Here is a 20,261-nt window from a genome sequence, read left to right as displayed (position 1 = left end):
GAACATACAAACTCCACACAGAAAGGAAGAGGACTGCTTCACCTGGGAACTGAACCCAGGACCTTTTAACTGTGAGGTGATAGTGCTACCCACCTAGCCTTGCGATATATTAGGTAACTGTTAGGTAGTCTCATATTTGCGAGTTTGACTAATGGTTCCGCCCTCTCTCCAGTCTCTTTAATATTAATATTGTATTACTTGTGGGTACCTGGGGACTTCAGTGAACGGATGTTTGATAATACTGAGAATAACATGGCGTATCATGTCTGTAGATGCTCAATGGGCTGATAGTGAGCTAGCATGTTTTACCACTGCGCGACCTGAGTGCTACTAAAATATCTGTCTATTTCCCCAGCGGCTCCCGTTAGAGGTCGCCGGCGGATCGTGATCCGCATTATTGATTTGGCACAGTTTTTTTTTTTACACCGGATGCCCTTCCTGACACAACCCTCCCTATTTATCCGGGCTTGGGACCGGCACTACAATGCACTGGTTTATGCATCTAAGCGGCTAGGTACCTACAGGACAATTCAGTGTCTCCAATTAGTCTGGCTGCATGTTTTTGGACTGTGGGAGGAAACCGGAGCACCCGGAGAAAACCCACACAGACACGGGGAGAACATGCAAACTCCACACAGAAAGGACCCGGACCGCCCCACATGGGGATCGAACCCAGGACCTTCCTGCTGTGAAGCGACAGTGCTACCCACTTAGCCACTGTGCCACCCTGTGCTACTAAAATATATCAAATAAAGTAAAGCAGTAAAACTCTGGTTCTACGTCCAAGGTTTTTAGGTGCAACTATAATGAAATTCAGAAAACATCTAACCAGAATAATTAGATTTTATTTATCTAGTTGTTTTACACCATGTTTAAACCATGGTTATATTCAGGGCAGTAAGGGTAATAAATTCTCACATCAGTCTATAATCCTTTTCAAGTGCTGTTCTTATGATGTTCTTTAAATGCGCTCTTTAATACCATTTTTTTCAAGACATTAAGGATTGTTTTAAGGATGTGTGTCATAGTCTCTGGTATTGCTAGAGGCCGTCATTCCTGTGAGTATTTAGTACATTCAGTCAGTACGTGTTTAATAGAAATAATTGATGAGATCTCGGTTACCTGGGTTGGAGGTGTCAGGTGTTTTCCCAGAGCCAACAGCACCTGCCCTTCCAGGACTCTGGGGAAAAGTCACTTCGTAGGACCCTGGCATGCGCACATGCAGCAGTTGAGCAACGGCTACCATCACTGAGTTTAGATTCTGAAGAGAGAACAATTGAGCTGGGGTTAAAAACACCACGTCAACCCTACAGAGACTGTTTCAACAGCCATATAAACCACCTAAAGCTTTAATACCTTGGCTGCAGCTGCTGAGAGGGTGAAGGTAACAGATACTTCGTTGCTCTTTGCTTTGTCCCATGAAGTGGAAGAAAATGCAGCTTTTCCTTCTGCTGCCTCGGGAGCTTTAGTATCTGGGAAAGCTGTTCGGTAGAGAGGGGGTGTCATTAGATGTCGTCAGGTTGGCAAATCAACTTTAGAAATATAAAAACAGAAGTAGAGTTCGATTTGGGAAGCATACTTGGAATAGCAGAGCGAGGAATTAAAGGAATAACAGGAGAAATGGCCCTCTCCTCTTCCTCCTCTTTGGGTTCTAGAAGATGAGGAAAACGTGAGGAATCGTCCCCCATCTGGCTCTCAGGAGACGATGCAGGCACTATGTTGTCTGGAACGTCACTTTCATCATCACTTTCCATTCTGAGAATCAACAGGTTATTGGTTTATTGCCATATCAATAACAGAATTTTGGAAATAGTGAATCGTTCAACGTTACACAACCTACCTGACGTCTTCATTCTGATTATGTGGTGGAGTGGGGAGCGCTGCTAGTATGTCTACGCTCTTTACTTCCTCAGGAACGGAGTCTGGAGAGAAGAGAGTAATTCTGTCAGTTTGTGCATCTTGGTGTGTTGATGCTTTATGCTGGTCAAATCTTTTTGTCTTCAAACAAAAATGGTCTGCTCAACCATTTAGTTCAGCTTACTTTGAGTATAAATTCTTGTGTAAAAATAAGCTGTATTTAAATAATCTTGTTTGGGCCACATTTACTGCTTAGTTGACGTGTTAAACTCAAAAAATATTGGTAGATGGTTTTAAGAAAACAGCCTTTCTAACCTTTATGTCATCTTGAAACCAGCAACTGAAAAATCATTCATGAAAGCTGCAGAGTTACTGAGATCATCTCAACTGTTTGGTAAAGGCTCATAAAAATACAGTGTAAAATAGTTTGTTTGTTTATTAGGATTTTAACGTCATGTTTTTACACTTTGGTTACATTCATGACAGGAACGGTAGTTACTCATTACACAAGATTCATCAGTTCACAAGGTTATATCGAACACAGTCATGGACAATTTTAGTGTCTCCAATTCACCTCACTTACACGTCTTTGGACTGTGGGAGGAAACCGGAGCACCCGGAGGAAACCCAAGCAGACACGGGGAGAACATGCAAACTCCACACAGAAAGGACCCAGACCGCCCCACCTGGGGATCGAACTCAGGACCTTCTTGCCGTGAGGCGACAGTGCTACCCACCGAGCCGCCCAGTGCGAAATAGTAAATATTATTAATTGTGTTGGGATAGTCCCAAGAAACTAAGAAATCAAAAAGAAACGCTAAGAAATAGTTTTTAAACATTATTTTCTTGGTGAGACCATTAAATGGTTAAAAAATAAGTTGTTGGCCATTTCTCTGAAACTCTGCATTGCATACTTCCAGTCTAATTAAAATTATGAGGTTGTGTTAGCTTAGCGGTTAAGGTACTGGGCTATTACTTGGCAGTGTTGGTGCTTAAACCTGCAGCCTTCCAAGTTGCCAGTAATTTTAATTACGTAGTGAGTAATAGAGTAACGAGTCATTTTTAATGTATTATTGTAATGAGTAGCTATAAGCTTGTTACTCAAAGGTTAACCACTGCCTAATGATGATTGGTTGTCATTTTAGGGACAGTGGTAGCGTAGTGGATAGAGCTTTGGGCTATCAACCGGAAGATTGGCAGTTCAAATCCAGGCTCTGCTTTGCAGCCACTGTTGGGTCCTTGAGCAAGGCCCTTAAACCCTCTCTGCTCCAAGGGCACCGTATGATGGCTGACCCTGTGCTCTGACCACAGCTTCCAAACAAGCCAAGATATGCGAAGAAGGAATTTCATTGTACTGTACATCTGTATACAGTGTATCACAAAAGTGAGTACACCCCTCACATTTCTGCAGATATTTAAGTATATCTTTTCATGGGACAACACTGACAAAATGACACTTTGACACAATGAAAAGTAGTCTGTGTGCAGCTTATATAACAGTGTAAATTTATTCTTCCCTCAAAATAACTCAATATACAGCCATTAATGTCTAAACCACCGGCAACAAAAGTGAGTACACCCCTAAGAGACTACACCCCTAAATGTCCAAATTGAGCACTGCTTGTCATTTTCCCTCCAAAATGTCATGTGATTTGTTAGTGTTACTAGGTCTCAGGTGTGCATAGGGAGCAGGTGTGTTCAATTTAGTAGTACAGCTCTCACACTCTCTCATACTGGTCACTGAAAGTTCCAACATGGCACCTCATGGCAAAGAACTCTCTGAGGATCTTAAAAGACGAATTGTTGCGCTACATGAAGATGGCCAAGGCTACATGAAGATTGCCAACACCCTGAAACTGAGCTGCAGCACAGTGGCCAAGATCATCCAGCGTTTTAAAAGAGCAGGGTCCACTCAGAACAGACCTCGCGTTGGTCATCCAAAGAAGCTGAGTGCACGTGCTCAGCGTCACATCCGACTGCTGTCTTTGAAAGATAGGCGCAGGAGTGCTGTCAGCATTGCTGCAGAGATTGAAAAGGTGGGGGGTCAGCCTGTCAGTGCTCAGACCATACGCCGCACACTACATCAAATTGGTCTGCATGGCTGTCACCCCAGAAGGAAGCCTCTTCTGAAGTCTCTACACAAGAAAGCCTGCAAACAGTTTGCTGAAGACATGTCAACAAAGGACATGGATTACTGGAACCATGTCCTATGGTCTGATGAGACCAAGATTAATTTGTTTGGTTCAGATGGTCTCAAGCATGTGTGGCGGCAATCAGGTGAGGAGTACAAAGATAAGTGTGTCATGCCTACAGTCAAGCATGGTGGTGGGAATGCCATGGTCTGGGGCTGCATGAGTGCAGCAGGTGTTGGGGAGTTACATTTCATTGAGGGACACATGAACTCCAATATGTACTGTGAAATACTGAAGCAGAGCATGATCCCCTCCCTCCGGAAACTGGGTCGCAGGGCAGTGTTCCAGCATGATAATGACCCCAAACACACCTCTAAGACGACCACTGCTTTATTGAAGAGGCTGAGGGTAAAGGTGATGGACTGGCCAAGCATGTCTCCAGACCTAAACCCAATAGAACATCTTTGGGGCATCCTCAAGCGGAAGGTGGAGGAGCGCAAAGTCTCGAATATCCGCCAGCTCCGTGATGTCGTCATGGAGGAGTGGAAAAGCATTCCAGTGGCAACCTGTGAAGCTCTGGTAAACTCCATGCCCAGGAGAGTTAAGGCAGTTCTGGGAAATAATGGTGGCCACACAAAATATTGACACTTCAGGAACTTTCACTAAGGGGTGTACTCACTTTTGTTTCCGGTGGTTTAGACATTAATGGCTGTATATTGAGTTATTTTGAGGGAAGAATAAATTTACACTGTTATATAAGCTGCACACAGACTACTTTTCATTGTGTCTAAGTGTCATTTTGTCAGTGTTGTCCCATGAAAAGATATACTTAAATATCTGCAGAAATGTGAGGGGTGTACTCACTTTTGTGATACACTGTATGTATATATCACAAATAAAGTATATCATCATCTTCTTCTTCTTCTATTTAAAAGAAGAATTTGGCTTGAAGAATTTGAACTTGACATTGTGATGAAGCACCTGAACAATAATCTTACCAGTGGTGTCCTCTGAGGTCGCTCTTTCTTTCTGACCTTCTGCCAGTTCCTCCACTACAGTCACTCCATTTAAAATCTTGTGCTGAACCGAAGGAGGTGGAGTCGGAGGAAGAGATGAGGGAGGCGTCGGAGGGTTGCTGAGGTGATTCTGATCATTTAAATTGTACAAATTAATCCAGGTACATTGTTTTTCCTGACAACACAGTGGCCCTGTTTCCGAGGGTCCAAATTATCTAGCAAACTACAATAATCATTAGATTTATACACAGTTGTGGCTGAGAGGAGACAGAGCCATTATGCAGGTATTTATCAAAGCAAAACTGTAGCTGTACCTTGGTAAGAAGCGTTGAATAGTAGTCTGGAATATTGTCTATAACAGCATTTCCGAAAGAGCCCTTTAACTGAGTTTTGCCGTTAGCTGAGCCGCTCCCAAAAGGAGCAAACAAATCCAGACTAGCAGTGATAGAAGGTTCCATCAGTGGAAGAAGTGACAGTCCCTGAGGAGATTCGATGACAATAAAAAATAATTATTTTTTAATGTTGTATCAGAAAACAAGGTATGACGATGATTTCTTACTTTTTGTGTCCTTACCTGTTTGATCTGCTTCATTATTGCTTCTGTTTTTCCAACCTCGTCTTTTTTAGTCTTCTTTCGAGCATTCGAGCCATGCTCTATGGTCTTTGTAGTCCGCTTGGCTTTTGTCACGGGTGCAGCTTTTTGAGTTAGTGATTGTAGATCCTAGGATAAGTCGAAAAACAATACAAATTAACAGCATGTTTTAGAAAACACAACCACTACACAGATTAAGACATTAGAACATTAAACTAGCCAAGTATTTTCCAGGTTTACCTCCATGTTGCGTGGTGTCTCCTGAAGCTTTTGCTCCAACATAGCCAGCTTACTGTTAATATGACCATTTATTTCATTGTGAAGACCCTCAGACGGCCTCTGTGATGCCAACTGAAGATTCTTGGTCCGAAGGAGTTTCTGTAAAAGCTGTTGACCGGTCTCAGTTCTAGAAATCTGGGCTGCAGAGTCACCTGGTGGATTTCCAGGGCCTGAGATATGACCAGCACAGAGTGCCTCACCTGTAATTTCTCGCTTTATGACTGTAGGAGCCTCCTCATTACCACCCGAGTCACAGTTAAACTCGGGTGGTTCCTGCTTTATGTTTTGCAGTGTGTTTTTGCACAGGACTGCTTCATTAAACACTGGGGTTGAATGAGGAACTTCACCCATGACCACCGCTGCCGGAACTGATGACTGGGACAGGCTTGGTGTTGACTTGGGCGATGGGCCATTAAGTGGAACAGCGGTTATTGGCTTTCGTGCACCTGGGCTGTGATACTCGGATTTGAGGCTTAATAAATCTTGTTGAGTCTTAGCTACAGGTGATCGTAACGGTGACATTGTTATTGCTCCAGTATTACTAAATGGACTACTTTTCCCAGCGGAACAGTCTGACCTAGACGCAGGTGACAAGCTGGTAGAAAATCCAGGAGCACCAAATTCATTTTTAGGAAAAGGTGCAGGACTTGAGCCAGGTTCAAGACCAGAAGAACTAGCGGGAGAACTGACATGAGAAGGAGAGGCCTGATAGGGGCTAAGTGCTCTCACACCAAGAGGCTGCTGGCCTGGTGGAGTTTGGCGCATGCCCATTAGTGGTCTTTGCTGACCAGCTTGAGGGCTACCAGGTGAACCCTGGCCCATAAACTGACGAGGGGACATGGCCAACTGGCCAAGAGGTGTTGGGCGAACCTGTGGCATCATTGGTCTTGTCAAAGGCACCTGGCTTCTTATCATTTGATGCTGTTGTTGCATCATTTGCTGTTGTTGCTGAGCGTTTGCGCTAAACTGTGGTGAGACACCTTGTGGGGCCTGCTGAGGGTACTGGGAAGCCATGACAGAAGGCTGACCCATCGTTCCTTGCTGCGGTGCAGCTCCAGCTGGGCCTTGTTTAACAGGAAACACACAAGGGTGTTGCTGCTGCCCGTCGAGACTTTGTGGCATTCTGATACCAACGGGCTGCCCTTGAGGGCCCTGAAGGCGCATCTGGGGCTGCCCCTGCATTCTTAGCATCTGACCCTGTTGCTGAGCCTGCCGCTGAGCAATTATTGCTTGAATTTGCTGCAACTGCTGGTTAGGAGGTAGATTACGCAGCTGAGGGTTCTGTGCAATTAAGGCTTGAATGTTTATTGAAGGCCGTATTTGTCCAGGAGGAGCACTTGGCCTCTGAGCCATCATTTGCTGATTTCTGTTCATCTGCTCAAGCAAGGCTTGTTTTTGGGCCAATATATCTTGCTGCTGATTTGGATTTCCTGCTATAACAGTCTGATTCTGGCCATTCTGCTGTCCCAGCACACCTTGCAGTTGCTGTGTAACATGTTGGCCACCTTGCTGTTGCTGTTGGGCAACGAGGCACATCTGCTGACCCTCCTGTTTCACATTATCAATATTAAAAGAGTTTTGTCTCTGAAGAGCGAGTTGCATTTGTTGTTCTTGAGGTTGTATTCCAGTCTGCTGGTTGTTCACATAATTATGTTGCTGTACTGAGCCAGTATTCTGTCCTGGTTGCTGCTGTGTTGCTTGCTGTGGAGCCATATAAGGAACGGTTGGTTTTTGTTGTCCAGCTGTTCCTTGCATATCTCCACTTAGCCCTTGTTGCATCATGTGCACTGGAGTTGAGAGACCTTGCTGTGGTGGGGTTTTAGGGCTGAGGATTCCATCTTTAGGAGCAGGGCTTTGAACCTCCTGAGAGAGGCCTTGTACACGCGGCTGCAGATTCTCAACATTTCCTTGAATACTGCTTGATGGAGGTGTTCCCAGCATGCCTTGTGTTTCTGAGGAGCCCGCTTGAGGTGGCTGCCTTTGTGTTATCTGCTGTTGTTGGAGTTGGGCGAGATTCTTCGCTGCATTCTGTTGCTGCTGAGAAAGAAGCATACGCTGCGCCAGAAGACTCTGCTGCTGAGGGGTAAGCTGGACTTGAGGGCCTCTAAGAACATGCTGTGGATCGCTGGGTACTTGTTGGCTCATTAAACCCTGAGGTCTCTGCAGCTGCTGGACAGAGTGATGCCCAGGCATGACTTGCTGACCTGGAATCACATTTTGATTCTGAGCCACTGGCTGAGCCATGGCATTCGGCTGTGCCTGACCACCTGCCTGAGTCCCCATCATACCTTGAGGAACCTGTAATGACCCGTGTTGATGTTTCTGATTAGATATCAATCCTTGTTGCAGATTTGGTTGCTGTTGTCCCATTAATGTGTTGCTCATCATAGCTTGGGGTGGCTGACCAGCCATAGGCCCTGTCTGCTGACCCAAAACACCTGGCTGTTGATTAGGATGTGATCCAGGCTGCTGGCCCATCATGAACTGCTGCTGCTGCTGCTGCTGCTGGAGTTTTTGAATCATCTGCATTTTTTGTTGTAACTGTCTTTCCTGAAGGAATCTTGGGTCTGGACCTTGTGCCGCGGTTCCCTGATAGAATCCACCGGGTGGACCGGGTGGACTGGGTGGTACAGCGCCAGGAGCCCCGGAATGAGGAGGCTGAACAGCATTGAATGGATGAACTTGTGGCATTCTAACAGGCATTCCAGCTTGAGGAATGCCCCCAGGTACTTGACCAATCATTGCTCCCACTTGCTGGCCCATCATCATCTGTCCAGGCATCTTAGAATGCATGTGGGGCCCCTGGTTGGAGGGACCAGGTGCCAGCATGGAGGAGCCTTGCTGATGCTGCTGCTGCTTACTTCTGTACTCAGCGATCAGATTGGTGTGCTCCTTCTGTTGCTTGCGTACCTACGGGACAAAAGAATTACTAGCAAGGTTTCTTATCCAGGATATACAGACTAAGACTAGTAGTTGATATGGAGTTTGCATACCTGGTCAAGCTGTTTCTGGATCTTGCTTTGCTCTTCAGTGACCAATTTCAGCTTTTCAGCATCCGCTTCTGCAAATTCCCGCCCTGCTTTCTTTGCAGTGCGCTGCTTAGCACAGAGCGCTTTGCGAGACTTACGATGCGTGCCTATTTGTTCCTCTAGGAATTTTAGCTGCATCTGTAGTAACTGCTGGGTGTGCACCAGCCATTCTTCATATTGGTGCTGTTCAGCATCATCTATTCAGTGTTCAGAGAGAATATGTATAATGTTATGGCATAGTCATTCATGTCAATGCGACTTTATATCGAATAACCCAAAAAAACAGGACATACTGATGATGCCTTGGACGAACTGAGGAGGATTAGGTCTCGGCTGGGCTTTGTCACTGCTCTCCCCATCCTAAAATTAATGTGAAAATCTTTAATCACTCTGTGAAATTCAAACTTGCATAAAGGCAAACAATTTAAAAGAAAATACACAAACCTTTAAGGATTCGGGTCCAAGAAGGGGCTGTGACTCTGCACCTCCTGGAGCTGGAGCAAGCCGCTGAGCCAAGAGTGATACTTGTTGCCTGAAAGAGGTAAAGGGAATGGCGTTTTATTTATTAGGACTTTAACGTCACGTTTTACATTCATGACAGGACAGGTAGTTGACCATACACAAGATTCTTTAGTTCAAGTCCTCAATGTCAAGCACGGTCATGGACAATTTTGTGCCTCCAATCGTGTCTTTGGACCGTGGAAGGAAACCAGAGCTCCAAGAGGAAACCCCCACAGATACAGGGAGAACATGCAACTCAACACAGAAAGGACCCAGACTGCTTTGCCTGGGAATCAAACCCAGTACCTACTCGCTGACATGTGACAGTGATACCAACCAAGTCACCGGAGATGGCATAAAATGGCTGTAAAGAAAAATGAAAATGTGTTTCCATAATGAATCAAGAAAAAGTACCTATTGATACCAGGAGGCACACCCATGGGGTCTTGAGTCAGCACCCTTTTGATTCCTTTCAGTGCCACCATTTTTGCCTTGGCGATTGGGTCCATGATGTCATCCGTCATATATTTATCCAGATCTGAAAGAAAGGAACACAGATGTGAAGATGCAGGGGAAGGAATAATGCACACCATAAACCCTGAGACGACACACTTGACATACCTTTATCAGGGAAGAAGTTGCTAGGGACAGTTTGCTGCTTTGCCAGGTGTTGAGACGGCGCCGCTTGCTGCTGTGGATCGAAAACGGGGTGAATGCCACCTGGCTGTCCAGCTCGCACCATGTTCTGTTGCTGAGCCATGGCCACGTGAGGCGGAGGCATCGCCGCACCGAGCATCCTCTGCTGCTGCGGTGTTATCATGTGAGGAGGCCTCACCATTGCAGGCTGAGCCACGAGACCCTGAGGGGGGCGATGATGGGGCAGCAAAACCTGGCCTGGTCCCGCAGGAGGAGGTTGTTGTTGATTCTGAAGATTATGAAGGTGGCTGCCTAATCCTCCCTGCAGAGCGCTTAATTGTTGCTGTTGCTGCTGTTTTTGAAGCTCTTTATTTTCATGCTCCAGTAAATCCTGAATCAATAAAGGCAGTTCACTCGATTCCAGTGAGCTTTCCACTTTGTCAAGATCGACTGCAGGCGAGTGCTGACCCCCACCGTCTGGCAGCCCTAGAGGATCTTCAGGTAAGTCTGGATGTGGTGTAGCCGGAGAAAAAGGCAGAGGATCCGCTTGAGCGGGAGGAGGAAATGGCACGCCACAGTGTACTGTGCTTAGTGATGCAGAAGAATTTTCAGGAGTTGAGATCTTGGATGGTGTTCTGCTGAGAATCAGGGAGACAGAATTATCCATCTCACTTTTTACTACAGTCGGCGCGGACGGCTGTTGGCCAGGCTTACCCATTTCTTCCAGTTTGACAGCAGACAGTTCAGTGGTGTCTGATAACTCTGCCTTGAGGGGAGAGGAGACATTAGATGCTGCGCCCTCAGTCTTTATAGGCTGCTGCATGGGCGCTTTGGTTGAGTGTTTAGCAATGACACCAACTGTAGCTTTCTTTTCTACCTTAACATTTGCAGGGCCAGACAGACCTGAACCTTCACCTTCCGCTTCAACCAGACGCAACTGATCAGAAAACACATCCTTAGGGTCACCCAGATCGAGTTCAGGGTCAGTGTATGCAAGCAGGTCAAACTCATCACTGTTGAGAAGATCATCCAGATGGGGATCGTTTGTTTCGAGGCTGTCCAGGTTTCCGAGATCATCGTCGCCTTTATCAGGATCCAAGTCAAGTGCAAGGTCATCATCCTCTACTCCAGCTTCAGGCCCTGTATCACTCAATTCTTTGGCAGCAAAAGGGTCGAGGTCAGGCACTGGTAAGCTGACGTTACCTTCTGCAGACTGCTGTGCATTTACAGGCACATTTCGAGAAGCCTGTTGCTGTATGTTCGTCTGGGAAACGTGGGGTATATTCAAATGGGCAGCTGGCATTTGCTGAGCCTGCAACTGGCCCTGAGTTGGAGGAATATTGCTTTGCTGTGCCATTATAACGCCCAATCCGGCTTGCGGCAACCTGGCAACTTGCCCGTTTTCCACCCGAGTATTAAGACAAGGTTGCAAGGACGTCTGAAGGAAAGTAGAATTCACTTGCTGCTGTTGTATAAATAGACGAGGTCTGGGCTGGGCAGCCCTTTGCAAAAATTGTGGTACAAGCGGTAACCTCTGGGCATTATGCTTCAATTCTATGAACTGTGGTGGTGGTCCAGACACACAGTGCTGCACCGTCTCTGGTCCGGCACTCTGAGACACTGCAAGGGGATTCGTCATGGTTTGCATCCCTTGCATACGTAGAGGGTTGTTTATAGCAGGATTAAGGTGGTGGCTGGGTCCAATTTCCATCACTGCTGGTTGCGGGTACCTCTGAGGGTTGGCGGTCTGACCTTGCCACTGAGCCGGAAATGGCTGATGAGGATACATTCCCTGGGGGATATTAGGCCCAGGTTGCCTAGATTGAAAACAATTATATATTGTTATGCCTTTAAATGGCTACTGTCAATACGGAAGAAGGTACTCAAACACACTTAATTGTACCTTATCACGTTAGGGTCCATGATACCAGGTGTTCCAGGAGGAGGAGGCCGACACAGCTTTTCATCTACTGCTCCCATAGGCTGAGGTATCCTGCCTGGGATGCCAACCTGAGCAACAGCGGCTCGGTCCTAGTTGACATTAATTAAATACAGTTAATAAGGCACAACAAAAAACAGAGAAATCTAGTAACATAATTAGCTCATTAAATCTCCTACCTGTGGATATGGAGGTGGCGCTCGCTGGGTTTTGTCTTGTTGATAAACTGCCATTTCACCTTCTTGCCAGTTTGAAGCGTTATTGCTGGCTGTGCTAGCTTCTTTCTCCTGGCGAAGTGAATTCCTTTGTATTTTCTGTCTGATCAAAAATTGTCTAAGTCTCTGTTTCTAAAGTAAAAAAAAAAAGCAGTACTGTTAGCACTTAAACTTAATAACAAATCCATAAAAATTACACTGCTTTATGAGATGTACCTGTACCTGTCTGTGCTTTTCAAGCTCTGATGGACTAAGACCTATGAGAGACTGGTCCTGTCCAGACGAAAGGTCTGGCAGCTCTTGAGTGCCTGGCAGGACTGGTATGTGCACTGTATCTGGGGGACGTACAGCGTTGATTTCTTGATTTCCAGATGCCAGCAGTGCTTTTGTGTTTACATCGGGAGCAGTGGTTTGTGGTAAGAACGATTGCTGGAGTTGAGCCTGAGCTTGCTGAGGGGTTAGCACTTGTTTAGGGCCCATTCCTGGCTGCTGACCGATCTGAAGAGCATCTGCACTGGGGCTGTGACTAAAACCAGGTGGTCCAGAGGGTTTTCCCGAGAGTGGATCCCCTACAGACGGCGAGCATGGAGGCTGCTGGCTAGAATGAGGAGAGCCTCTAAAGGAAGTCTCAGAGACAGCTGAAGATGGGCGAGGAGGTTTGGGCAATGAAGTAAAAGCATCTCTGGACTGAGGCCTCGAAGGTGGTCGAGAGTGAGGGTCTGGAGAATTAAAGCGTGGTGTCACTGGTGACTGGACAGAAAGTCCGTCATTAGAAAGAGCTCCTGGAGTCAAAGGCGACTGAGAACTGCCTTGTGACTGAGGGCTAGATGCCACTTTTGGATAAGATTCTGTTTGAGGTCCTGGCAGTCTCTGAAGCAAAGGAGACGGACAGTCTCCTGGCTGTGGACGAGGTGTATGAGGAGACTGGACACAGGAATCAGAGAATGCAGAAGGAGATTGGCGATAGCTATCAGGATGATGACTGGGGGACGCACCAGGGGGATGCGGAGTACATGAGCCTCCGGAATCTCCCTGATGTGTCCGAGGTGTCATAGGAGCTTTGAACAAGCCTTCTCCATAGTCCATAATACCTGCTGGGGAACTGATTCCTAGGTCTTGCCGGCTAGTAGAGGCTCGTGGAGAAGGGGCGCTCATCTCTGCCCTGTTTTGCATCATTGCTCCCGGTGAAGAAGCGATCGCAGAGGGAGATGGAGATGACGCATACTCTTGTCTGAGTATTCCTTGGTGGCTCCGATAGGCGTCTCCATGGGGAGTGTGGGGCGGGGAAAACAAAGGAGAGTCTCCGGTCTTGGGTCGAGGACTCTCGGGTAGGCCTACAGGTTCCTGAGAGGACTGTTGGGATTGGAGTGGAAACATCTGCTGTTGAGGTTTAAAAAATGGGTCAACCTGCTGAGCCCTGCGAGGAGTACCAGGCTGCATATCAAGTGAGCCAAGACTGGTTGGCCGTCCCTGAGGGGTACCCTGTGGGCCAGGTAAAGGGTAACCTGAAGAAGCTTGCAGGGGACTGGAGGAAGGCTGCGAGTAAGGAGTTGATGGCTGAGATTGAGTATGCGGGGACTGAGATGGAGGCTTGGAGAAAGGGTTTGTGTGAACATCTGATGAGCCTGAAGCCCTCAGAGGTCCATCTGGAGAAAAGACTGAAGATGCGGTTTCTGGGGTAAAGGGAAAGGGACTCTCAGCAGAACTTGGTTGCGAGGGAGTGGACAGCGATCCGGAGGGCAGTGGAATTTGAAGGTGCAAACTAGGACGCTCTGCCTTTATCCGAATTGTCTCCGTTTTAACAGGTCTTAACACCTGACTTTCTGCTTGCTGTAAAGTAAAAAAGGAACAACATTTATATTGTCATCAGTAACTGGCAAAGCACTTAATTCAAGGTAAAGGCTATGAAATGGTTAGTTTTTTATGAATTACCCGCCTTTATCTCCCAATTTACTCATTTCCAATTCCCGATTGTAAATCCACTGCAGCTTGTACAACCCCTGATAGGAATCGGAGAGCCAGATCACCACACGCCCCCTTTGACATGTGTCTAATCTACTGCCACTTCTTATCACCTGCTAGTGTTGGCTTCCCACACAGAGCCATATCATGTATGGAGAGACACAATGAGATCCAGGTGAAGCCACCCACTAATGCAGGCACCCGGAAATCACATTCACAGCGAGAATACACCCCATCCGACCTTCTCTCCCTCAAACACAGCCAATTGTGTTTGTGTGGATGCCCGGACAGGTTGGTAGTTGTGCTGAAATGTAATCTTTGCAGTGGATGTGCTAGCGATTAGACAAGCTGTACCACCGGAGCACGCCCAAAACCAAGTTGTAAAACGAACACACCGAGGTTTTTTCTACCATTTTAGAGTCACGTTTAGAGTATTTTAGAATATGACACCAACACTCTAAAAAATAATATACTGGATCTACTTAAAAAAAATTATGGTAACAATTTGCATGCATTTTTCTATGTAATCTCAACTAGAATGTTTTAAGTAAATGCAACAAGCCTCTCGCTGTTAAACTAACTTAACTAAATTAGGTAATATCAACATGAAAATCTTTAAAACATCACGCAAAATTAATCTGAACCTACTTAATTTTAATTTCATTGTTTGGTTCCACAAACCCAAATAAATTAGGTTCCGCTGATATGAATATGCTGAATATTATTGTAATGTCGACACGATAGGAATCAGCTATTTTACTGAACCATTGGACAGACACTTATTCATACACATACATTCATACCACAAATGCACATGCTGATCCATTACTCAGCATGTCAACAAAGTTGAATCAGTTTATCTGGACACAAGTTTGTTCTAGAGAACAACAAATTCTACAACAACCTTGTGTCCAGATGAACCGACTCAACTTTGTGAATTTGTGTACCCGGATTATCGAGCATGCATCAAAGCATTTTTCAGCGTAGCCACACTGTTCCCAATGCTGGGCTGCACGGTCACGGTAGGTCTGGATACCACTGCCGCAAGTCCTTCTGGGTAAAGCTCCGCCCCTTCCCAGTATTTAAACATAATACATTCAGGCAACTCAGATATTTTAGTTGGCTCAACTCAAAATTGGTATGATGTTGTACTAAAGCAAAATAATGCGTTGAAAAAGGTTAAAATTTTGAGTTTGTCTAAAATAATGTCTTTTTAAATTGCCCGAACTTAAAATTTTTAACAAATGTAACCAACTTATTTTTTTATGTTGAACTGACTTGTTATATTACGTTTAATTTACTAATGTGCTGAATCATTTTTTAGAGTGAAGCAGGAATTAGCAAACATAAAGGCTGGACACAATTAATAAAAAATACCTTCTGGGCCTTGCTGATTCGCTGAGCTGCTCTGTTATCTTTCGCCTTTTGCTGGATAAAAAATACGAGAAGAGGTCAGTTTGAATGCTCTGTCTCATCATAAGTGATACAACTGTAACAATCTAAGAGTCAAGCTCTTACCAAAAAGGGAATCTTATCTGAAGCTGATACTTTCCTCCAAATCTTCATTATCTGTTTGCAGCGACTGGCCCAATCTGTCAAAAATCAATTTTTAATAATTTTTTAATAATACCAAAAGAAACACCCATAACATTCATGTAAAATAATGTCTGTTTTTTTCTTCTAACCAGGGTGATCTTGCTTCAGATTAGGGAAATTGACATTAGCATAGAGCACAGGAGAAATGGTGGACAGATTTCTAAGTTCCTCGTCTTTTTCCCATCGCTGCAAACTCCTCTGATTGTAAGTCAGGCCGTCGCCATCTGGTTCAGTTGGAGTTGGAGGAGTGGTGGGAGTGGCTGGAGTAGAAGGTGTTGCCCAGGGGCTTTCATCATCCTGTTCAGGACTAAAAATTCCACAAAATTCGGTCACTAACAAACATTCTAAATTAAAAAACAACAAATATTCTAACAATGTTCTTAAATAATCATAAGAGTAGAAATATGATTAGATTGTTCTTACAGCATGTCAAAAAATGGCGACTGGGAAAGTCCTTGAAACGGCTCTGTAGGGGCAGATGATCCAGAACCACCTGTGGAAAAATATGGACAAGTTACACCATGACGGGTACGTTTGTCAGAGCTACAACCTGGAAGGTGTAAAAATAAATCTGCTTTTCCGTACCAGCCAGGTTTCTTTGGGGTAAGCCAGGGCGATTAAGCTCTCCTTCTTGAAAAGGCGTTATATTCGTTTCTGTCAAGTCTGAGGGTCCAGGTACCTTATGGAAACACTGCTCGATGTCTTGATTACCTGTTCCCTGTGGAAAACCTAAATAAAACAGAAAAGGGGAAATTTCAGAATTTTATAATGTAAATGTAAAGTTCCTACCTTTATTTTTCAGCATTTTTTAACCGAACATCACCTGAATTTTGATGTTTAATAAAGGGCTGCTCACCTGCTCCTGCCATTGCTAAACCAGACAAGAAAAACAAACAAGAAATATTTAGAAACGTTGAGACAAAATCCTAAAATCTTAATTCTGAGCATTTTATAGTTTTGCTACTTACGATTTTTGTCGCCTTGAGACTTTGGGCCATCGGACTCTTGTTTAAGCAGCACAGATCCTTCTGGTGCTTGATTGCCGACCTCACCTAGAACAAAAAGACACAGAAAATTTAAAATAATTACATTGTATTAACATATGAAGTATAGTATCATGACCTGCGCTTAATAAAACGGTCATACCTGACTCCGGAGCTGTAGGTTTAGCTCCAGGAGCAGGTAACGGGGGTCTCATAATGCCCTGAGAAGGTCTCTGAGCTGGAGGGGCTAAAAAAACCCTTTTACTGAAGTCAAGCAAGGTCTTCCCAAAGAAGGCTTCCTGCAGGTATGCAGGAAACATGTCTTCCAGTTTGCTTTTCTTTCGTCCTCTGCGCTTTTTGGCTTGTTCCCCGTCTCCTTCTGTGACCCTCACTTCAGCAGGATCGTTGTCAGGATGAGAGCCTAAACAAAACATTGAGCCATTATTGCTTTAATTCAATAATAAATCATGATATAGTGAAATTTTTCCACATTTACGTGATGATTTAACTTGCCTTCCTCAAGTTTCATCTCTGCTGACTGTCCGTCAACCACATCACCAGACCCGGACAAACTCTTTCTTATCCGCGTGTGACATTTCCTCTGCCGAACCATAAACCCTCCGATTCCTAAAAAGCACAGGGATTATTAGCACCTATAAAACCATTTTAGCTGTTAGACAAATACAGCAAACATAAAAACAAGAGTGTAATCAGTGACCTGGTCTGTATGGTTTTCGCTTTCTTTTTTTCCCATCATCTGTTTCCTCAACCCCTTTGTCACAGTCAGCCGACCCCTCTGGACCTCCATCTGCTAACGGATCTTTGTCCACTCCACCATCTCTATCGGGGCTTCCAGGAGCATCCAGTTTTGTTTCACAGTCCATTAACTCAGCACAGCCTGTAGATGCAGATTTGAAAGATCCTATATTTGAGGATTCCAATTTATTTACAAACATGGTGTAAAATCATAGCACCATTTCCATTTTTCTCAGTACAAGACATGCAAAATTAATGGCATTGATAGTAATAAATCCAAAAGGAAGGGTTGCAACTCTGTGACAAGGTTAAAGCATAATGGCTTCTAAGCCATAGCCAATGTACCACAGATGTACAATGAAACTAATAAAGGCAATTGCTAGATTTCTTATTACTGTAAAGCGAAAAGTACCTTTTCCCTCGTCTCCATCACCCTCCCCCTCTTTCATCTCCAGACCATCATGAACTTCATCGAGGCAGGTACCCAGTCTGGAGCGGCGCTGTCTGCGTTTATGCAGAGGGGACATGGAAATGCTGCGCAGTAAGGACATTCCCGTCTCAGTCAGCCAGACACCTTCCAGACGGTAGAACTGCGGCTCTGGATGGGAAAGAATCAGAAACAGAATTATATAAAAGTATATACTCATTACCGAAATGTCAAACAGCCCTTTTCAACCACAATAACTCTGGATCTTGAAATGGATCTTCTTCCAGAACTCACTACAGACTTTATCACAGACTGGACTGAACAACAAAAAACTCAAATTGCTTGTTTATTATTTTTGCTAATTATTTTTAGTATGTATTTATGATGTGTAGGTCTAATTCATTTAAATTATTCTCCAGGCCACCCAGGGAGGATAGAAGCCCCTTCTGAGTCTGGGTCCTCTCAAGGTTTCTTTCTGTCATTTTAAGGAAGTTTTATTTCTTGCCACTGTCGCCCTCGGCTTGCTCAACAGGGGTTTTTGGTCTGTCGGTCCAGGATGCCCGGTTGCTTTGAGACAATGTTCATTGTAAAAAAGCTATACAAATAAATTTGACTTGACTTGCACTGGTTGTGATCAGGCATGGTAGAACATATGGTGCATATGGTAGTATTCAGAGAACCGGCTCGCATATGCACCAGTTTTTTACTGGAATCAAGGATGCATCATCAGAAATAAACAGTAGTAACAAGCTAGCCGAGAGCACAGACTACATGTTAGTATTTGTCCTGTTACAGATGTTTGTTTTTATCCAAAAAGCAAGAATGGATCAACTACTGGGGATTCTCTTTCCTTTACAATTTGACACACCCACAGATGGTGTCATGGTTCATGTAGACAAACCTACTATTCTTCGGTTCCAGCTTGGAATAAACATTCCCAGTTCTGAACCTATTTATTTTTGATAAAGTATGCAAAACGGTTTAAAATTAGGTGCAAACTGGAACAGAACAAGTTGTACAATGGTCGAAAAGGGCTATGAGAGGTATTTAGGAAATAAGACGTACCAGGTTCTTTCATTTTGAAAACTGACATCATTGGCGACTCAACTGCAGGAGATAAACACAAGGTACACGGATGTCAAAAGTACTGGTACTGTCACAGTATCTTAGTAATAATCCAGATAATTTATAAACAAATCAATTTATTATTCTTTTTTTAAACAATTAATAAACCAAAACACTCACCAACAGGTCTGGGAACAAATGGAGTACAAGCTGTACATGCGAAGCCCTCATCTGAAGCTTGTTCAACCTCATCCTCAGTATACAAACTTTCACATACAGCATGAACCCATCTACGATTTGAAATGCAACAAAGTGCAACTATTAATTTAATTCAGATCAAGGTTTGTACTGCCGGAGTATCTTTAGAATAAAACTACAAGCCATTTTAACAGTCCAAAAGCCTACCTGTCACAGTGCTGGCATTGCAGGAGCAGCTCTTCCTCCATGAAGTTCTCATGGCACACGGGGCACGTTACCAGACTGGCACAGGGGCCACAGTGGTTGTAGTTGTTCTGCCACTCGCAGTGAAACCCTGGTGAGCTGGAGCCACAGTGCATGCAGCACACACACCTGGAAGGAATATGAAAGCGGTCTTGTTATAATGTGTGTGTGTATTAAGACATCAGTTGTGTGTTAATATGAACGAATAAAAGGCAATTTAGAGTAGTCAGAACACATACTGGCATGTTTTATGGCAAATGAGGGGGTGGTGGCGTAATATAGATGCATGGAGAACACATCATACAGGCAGTAAATAGAGAAAAGGATCAAACCTGGGTCTGTAAAGCTGTGCATCAACAATGCTTGCTTCACTCCCATGCCACCCCAGGTTAAGGAATTAAGTAGCTTAAATTAAGTTGTTTGTATGTGTGTTTTAGACTGAGTGATCAGTCTGAAACTAAACAGTGCTGCTAGTTTCAAAACGTGGTCCCTCATCGGTACCAGACCTGTGCAAATCTGAACTGGAATATTTGGTACCGGACCAATTCGGACCAGTGGGAAAAGCGATCATTTCCTGATCACTGCTGCAGACCTCCACTACTGACTGAGGAGAGCCGCAACTACCACACGCCCCCTCAGGAACCTACGCAGTAGCCAGGTGCTTCTTTTTACCTGCACGTGGCGGGTTCATCTGGAGATCAGTATCGCACACAGAGAGTCACACACCGATCCCCATTATCCCCCATCTTAGTGCAGGTGCCATCAATCAGCCAGCAGAGGTCATAATTGCAGCAGTCATGAGGAATCCCTAAGCCAATCATTGTCCGTATAGGTG

At 44.8% G+C, this 20,261-nt stretch overlaps 1 protein-coding gene across 1 annotated transcript in view; it reads right to left on the bottom strand.

Moving 5' to 3' along the window:
- kmt2d (lysine (K)-specific methyltransferase 2D) overlaps positions 1-20,261 on the bottom strand; it is a 47,719-nt gene that overhangs the window by 7,673 nt on the left and 19,785 nt on the right. Inside the window, exons 17-46 of the mRNA XM_063015923.1 lie at positions 19,391-19,555; positions 19,166-19,275; positions 18,986-19,027; positions 17,906-18,091; positions 17,456-17,635; positions 17,251-17,364; positions 16,901-17,158; positions 16,723-16,806; positions 16,611-16,625; positions 16,340-16,483; positions 16,178-16,247; positions 15,844-16,061; positions 15,677-15,750; positions 15,536-15,586; positions 12,419-14,026; positions 12,161-12,328; positions 11,946-12,073; positions 10,028-11,859; positions 9,821-9,944; positions 9,350-9,437; positions 9,199-9,265; positions 8,870-9,102; positions 5,838-8,786; positions 5,580-5,726; positions 5,320-5,484; positions 4,988-5,135; positions 1,841-1,922; positions 1,580-1,755; positions 1,357-1,481; positions 1,123-1,261 (exon numbers count right to left, since the gene is read on the bottom strand). Of these exons, the coding sequence (XP_062871993.1) occupies positions 1,123-1,261; positions 1,357-1,481; positions 1,580-1,755; positions 1,841-1,922; positions 4,988-5,135; positions 5,320-5,484; positions 5,580-5,726; positions 5,838-8,786; positions 8,870-9,102; positions 9,199-9,265; positions 9,350-9,437; positions 9,821-9,944; positions 10,028-11,859; positions 11,946-12,073; positions 12,161-12,328; positions 12,419-14,026; positions 15,536-15,586; positions 15,677-15,750; positions 15,844-16,061; positions 16,178-16,247; positions 16,340-16,483; positions 16,611-16,625; positions 16,723-16,806; positions 16,901-17,158; positions 17,251-17,364; positions 17,456-17,635; positions 17,906-18,091; positions 18,986-19,027; positions 19,166-19,275; positions 19,391-19,555 (9,890 nt within the window). The remainder of the gene's footprint in view (positions 1-1,122; positions 1,262-1,356; positions 1,482-1,579; positions 1,756-1,840; positions 1,923-4,987; positions 5,136-5,319; positions 5,485-5,579; positions 5,727-5,837; positions 8,787-8,869; positions 9,103-9,198; positions 9,266-9,349; positions 9,438-9,820; positions 9,945-10,027; positions 11,860-11,945; positions 12,074-12,160; positions 12,329-12,418; positions 14,027-15,535; positions 15,587-15,676; positions 15,751-15,843; positions 16,062-16,177; positions 16,248-16,339; positions 16,484-16,610; positions 16,626-16,722; positions 16,807-16,900; positions 17,159-17,250; positions 17,365-17,455; positions 17,636-17,905; positions 18,092-18,985; positions 19,028-19,165; positions 19,276-19,390; positions 19,556-20,261) is intronic.

The sequence above is a fragment of the Trichomycterus rosablanca genome, chromosome 19 (genome assembly GCF_030014385.1).
Source record: "Trichomycterus rosablanca isolate fTriRos1 chromosome 19, fTriRos1.hap1, whole genome shotgun sequence".
Lineage (NCBI taxonomy): Eukaryota > Metazoa > Chordata > Actinopteri > Siluriformes > Trichomycteridae > Trichomycterus > Trichomycterus rosablanca.
This window is presented reverse-complemented; position numbering and strand designations above follow the sequence as displayed.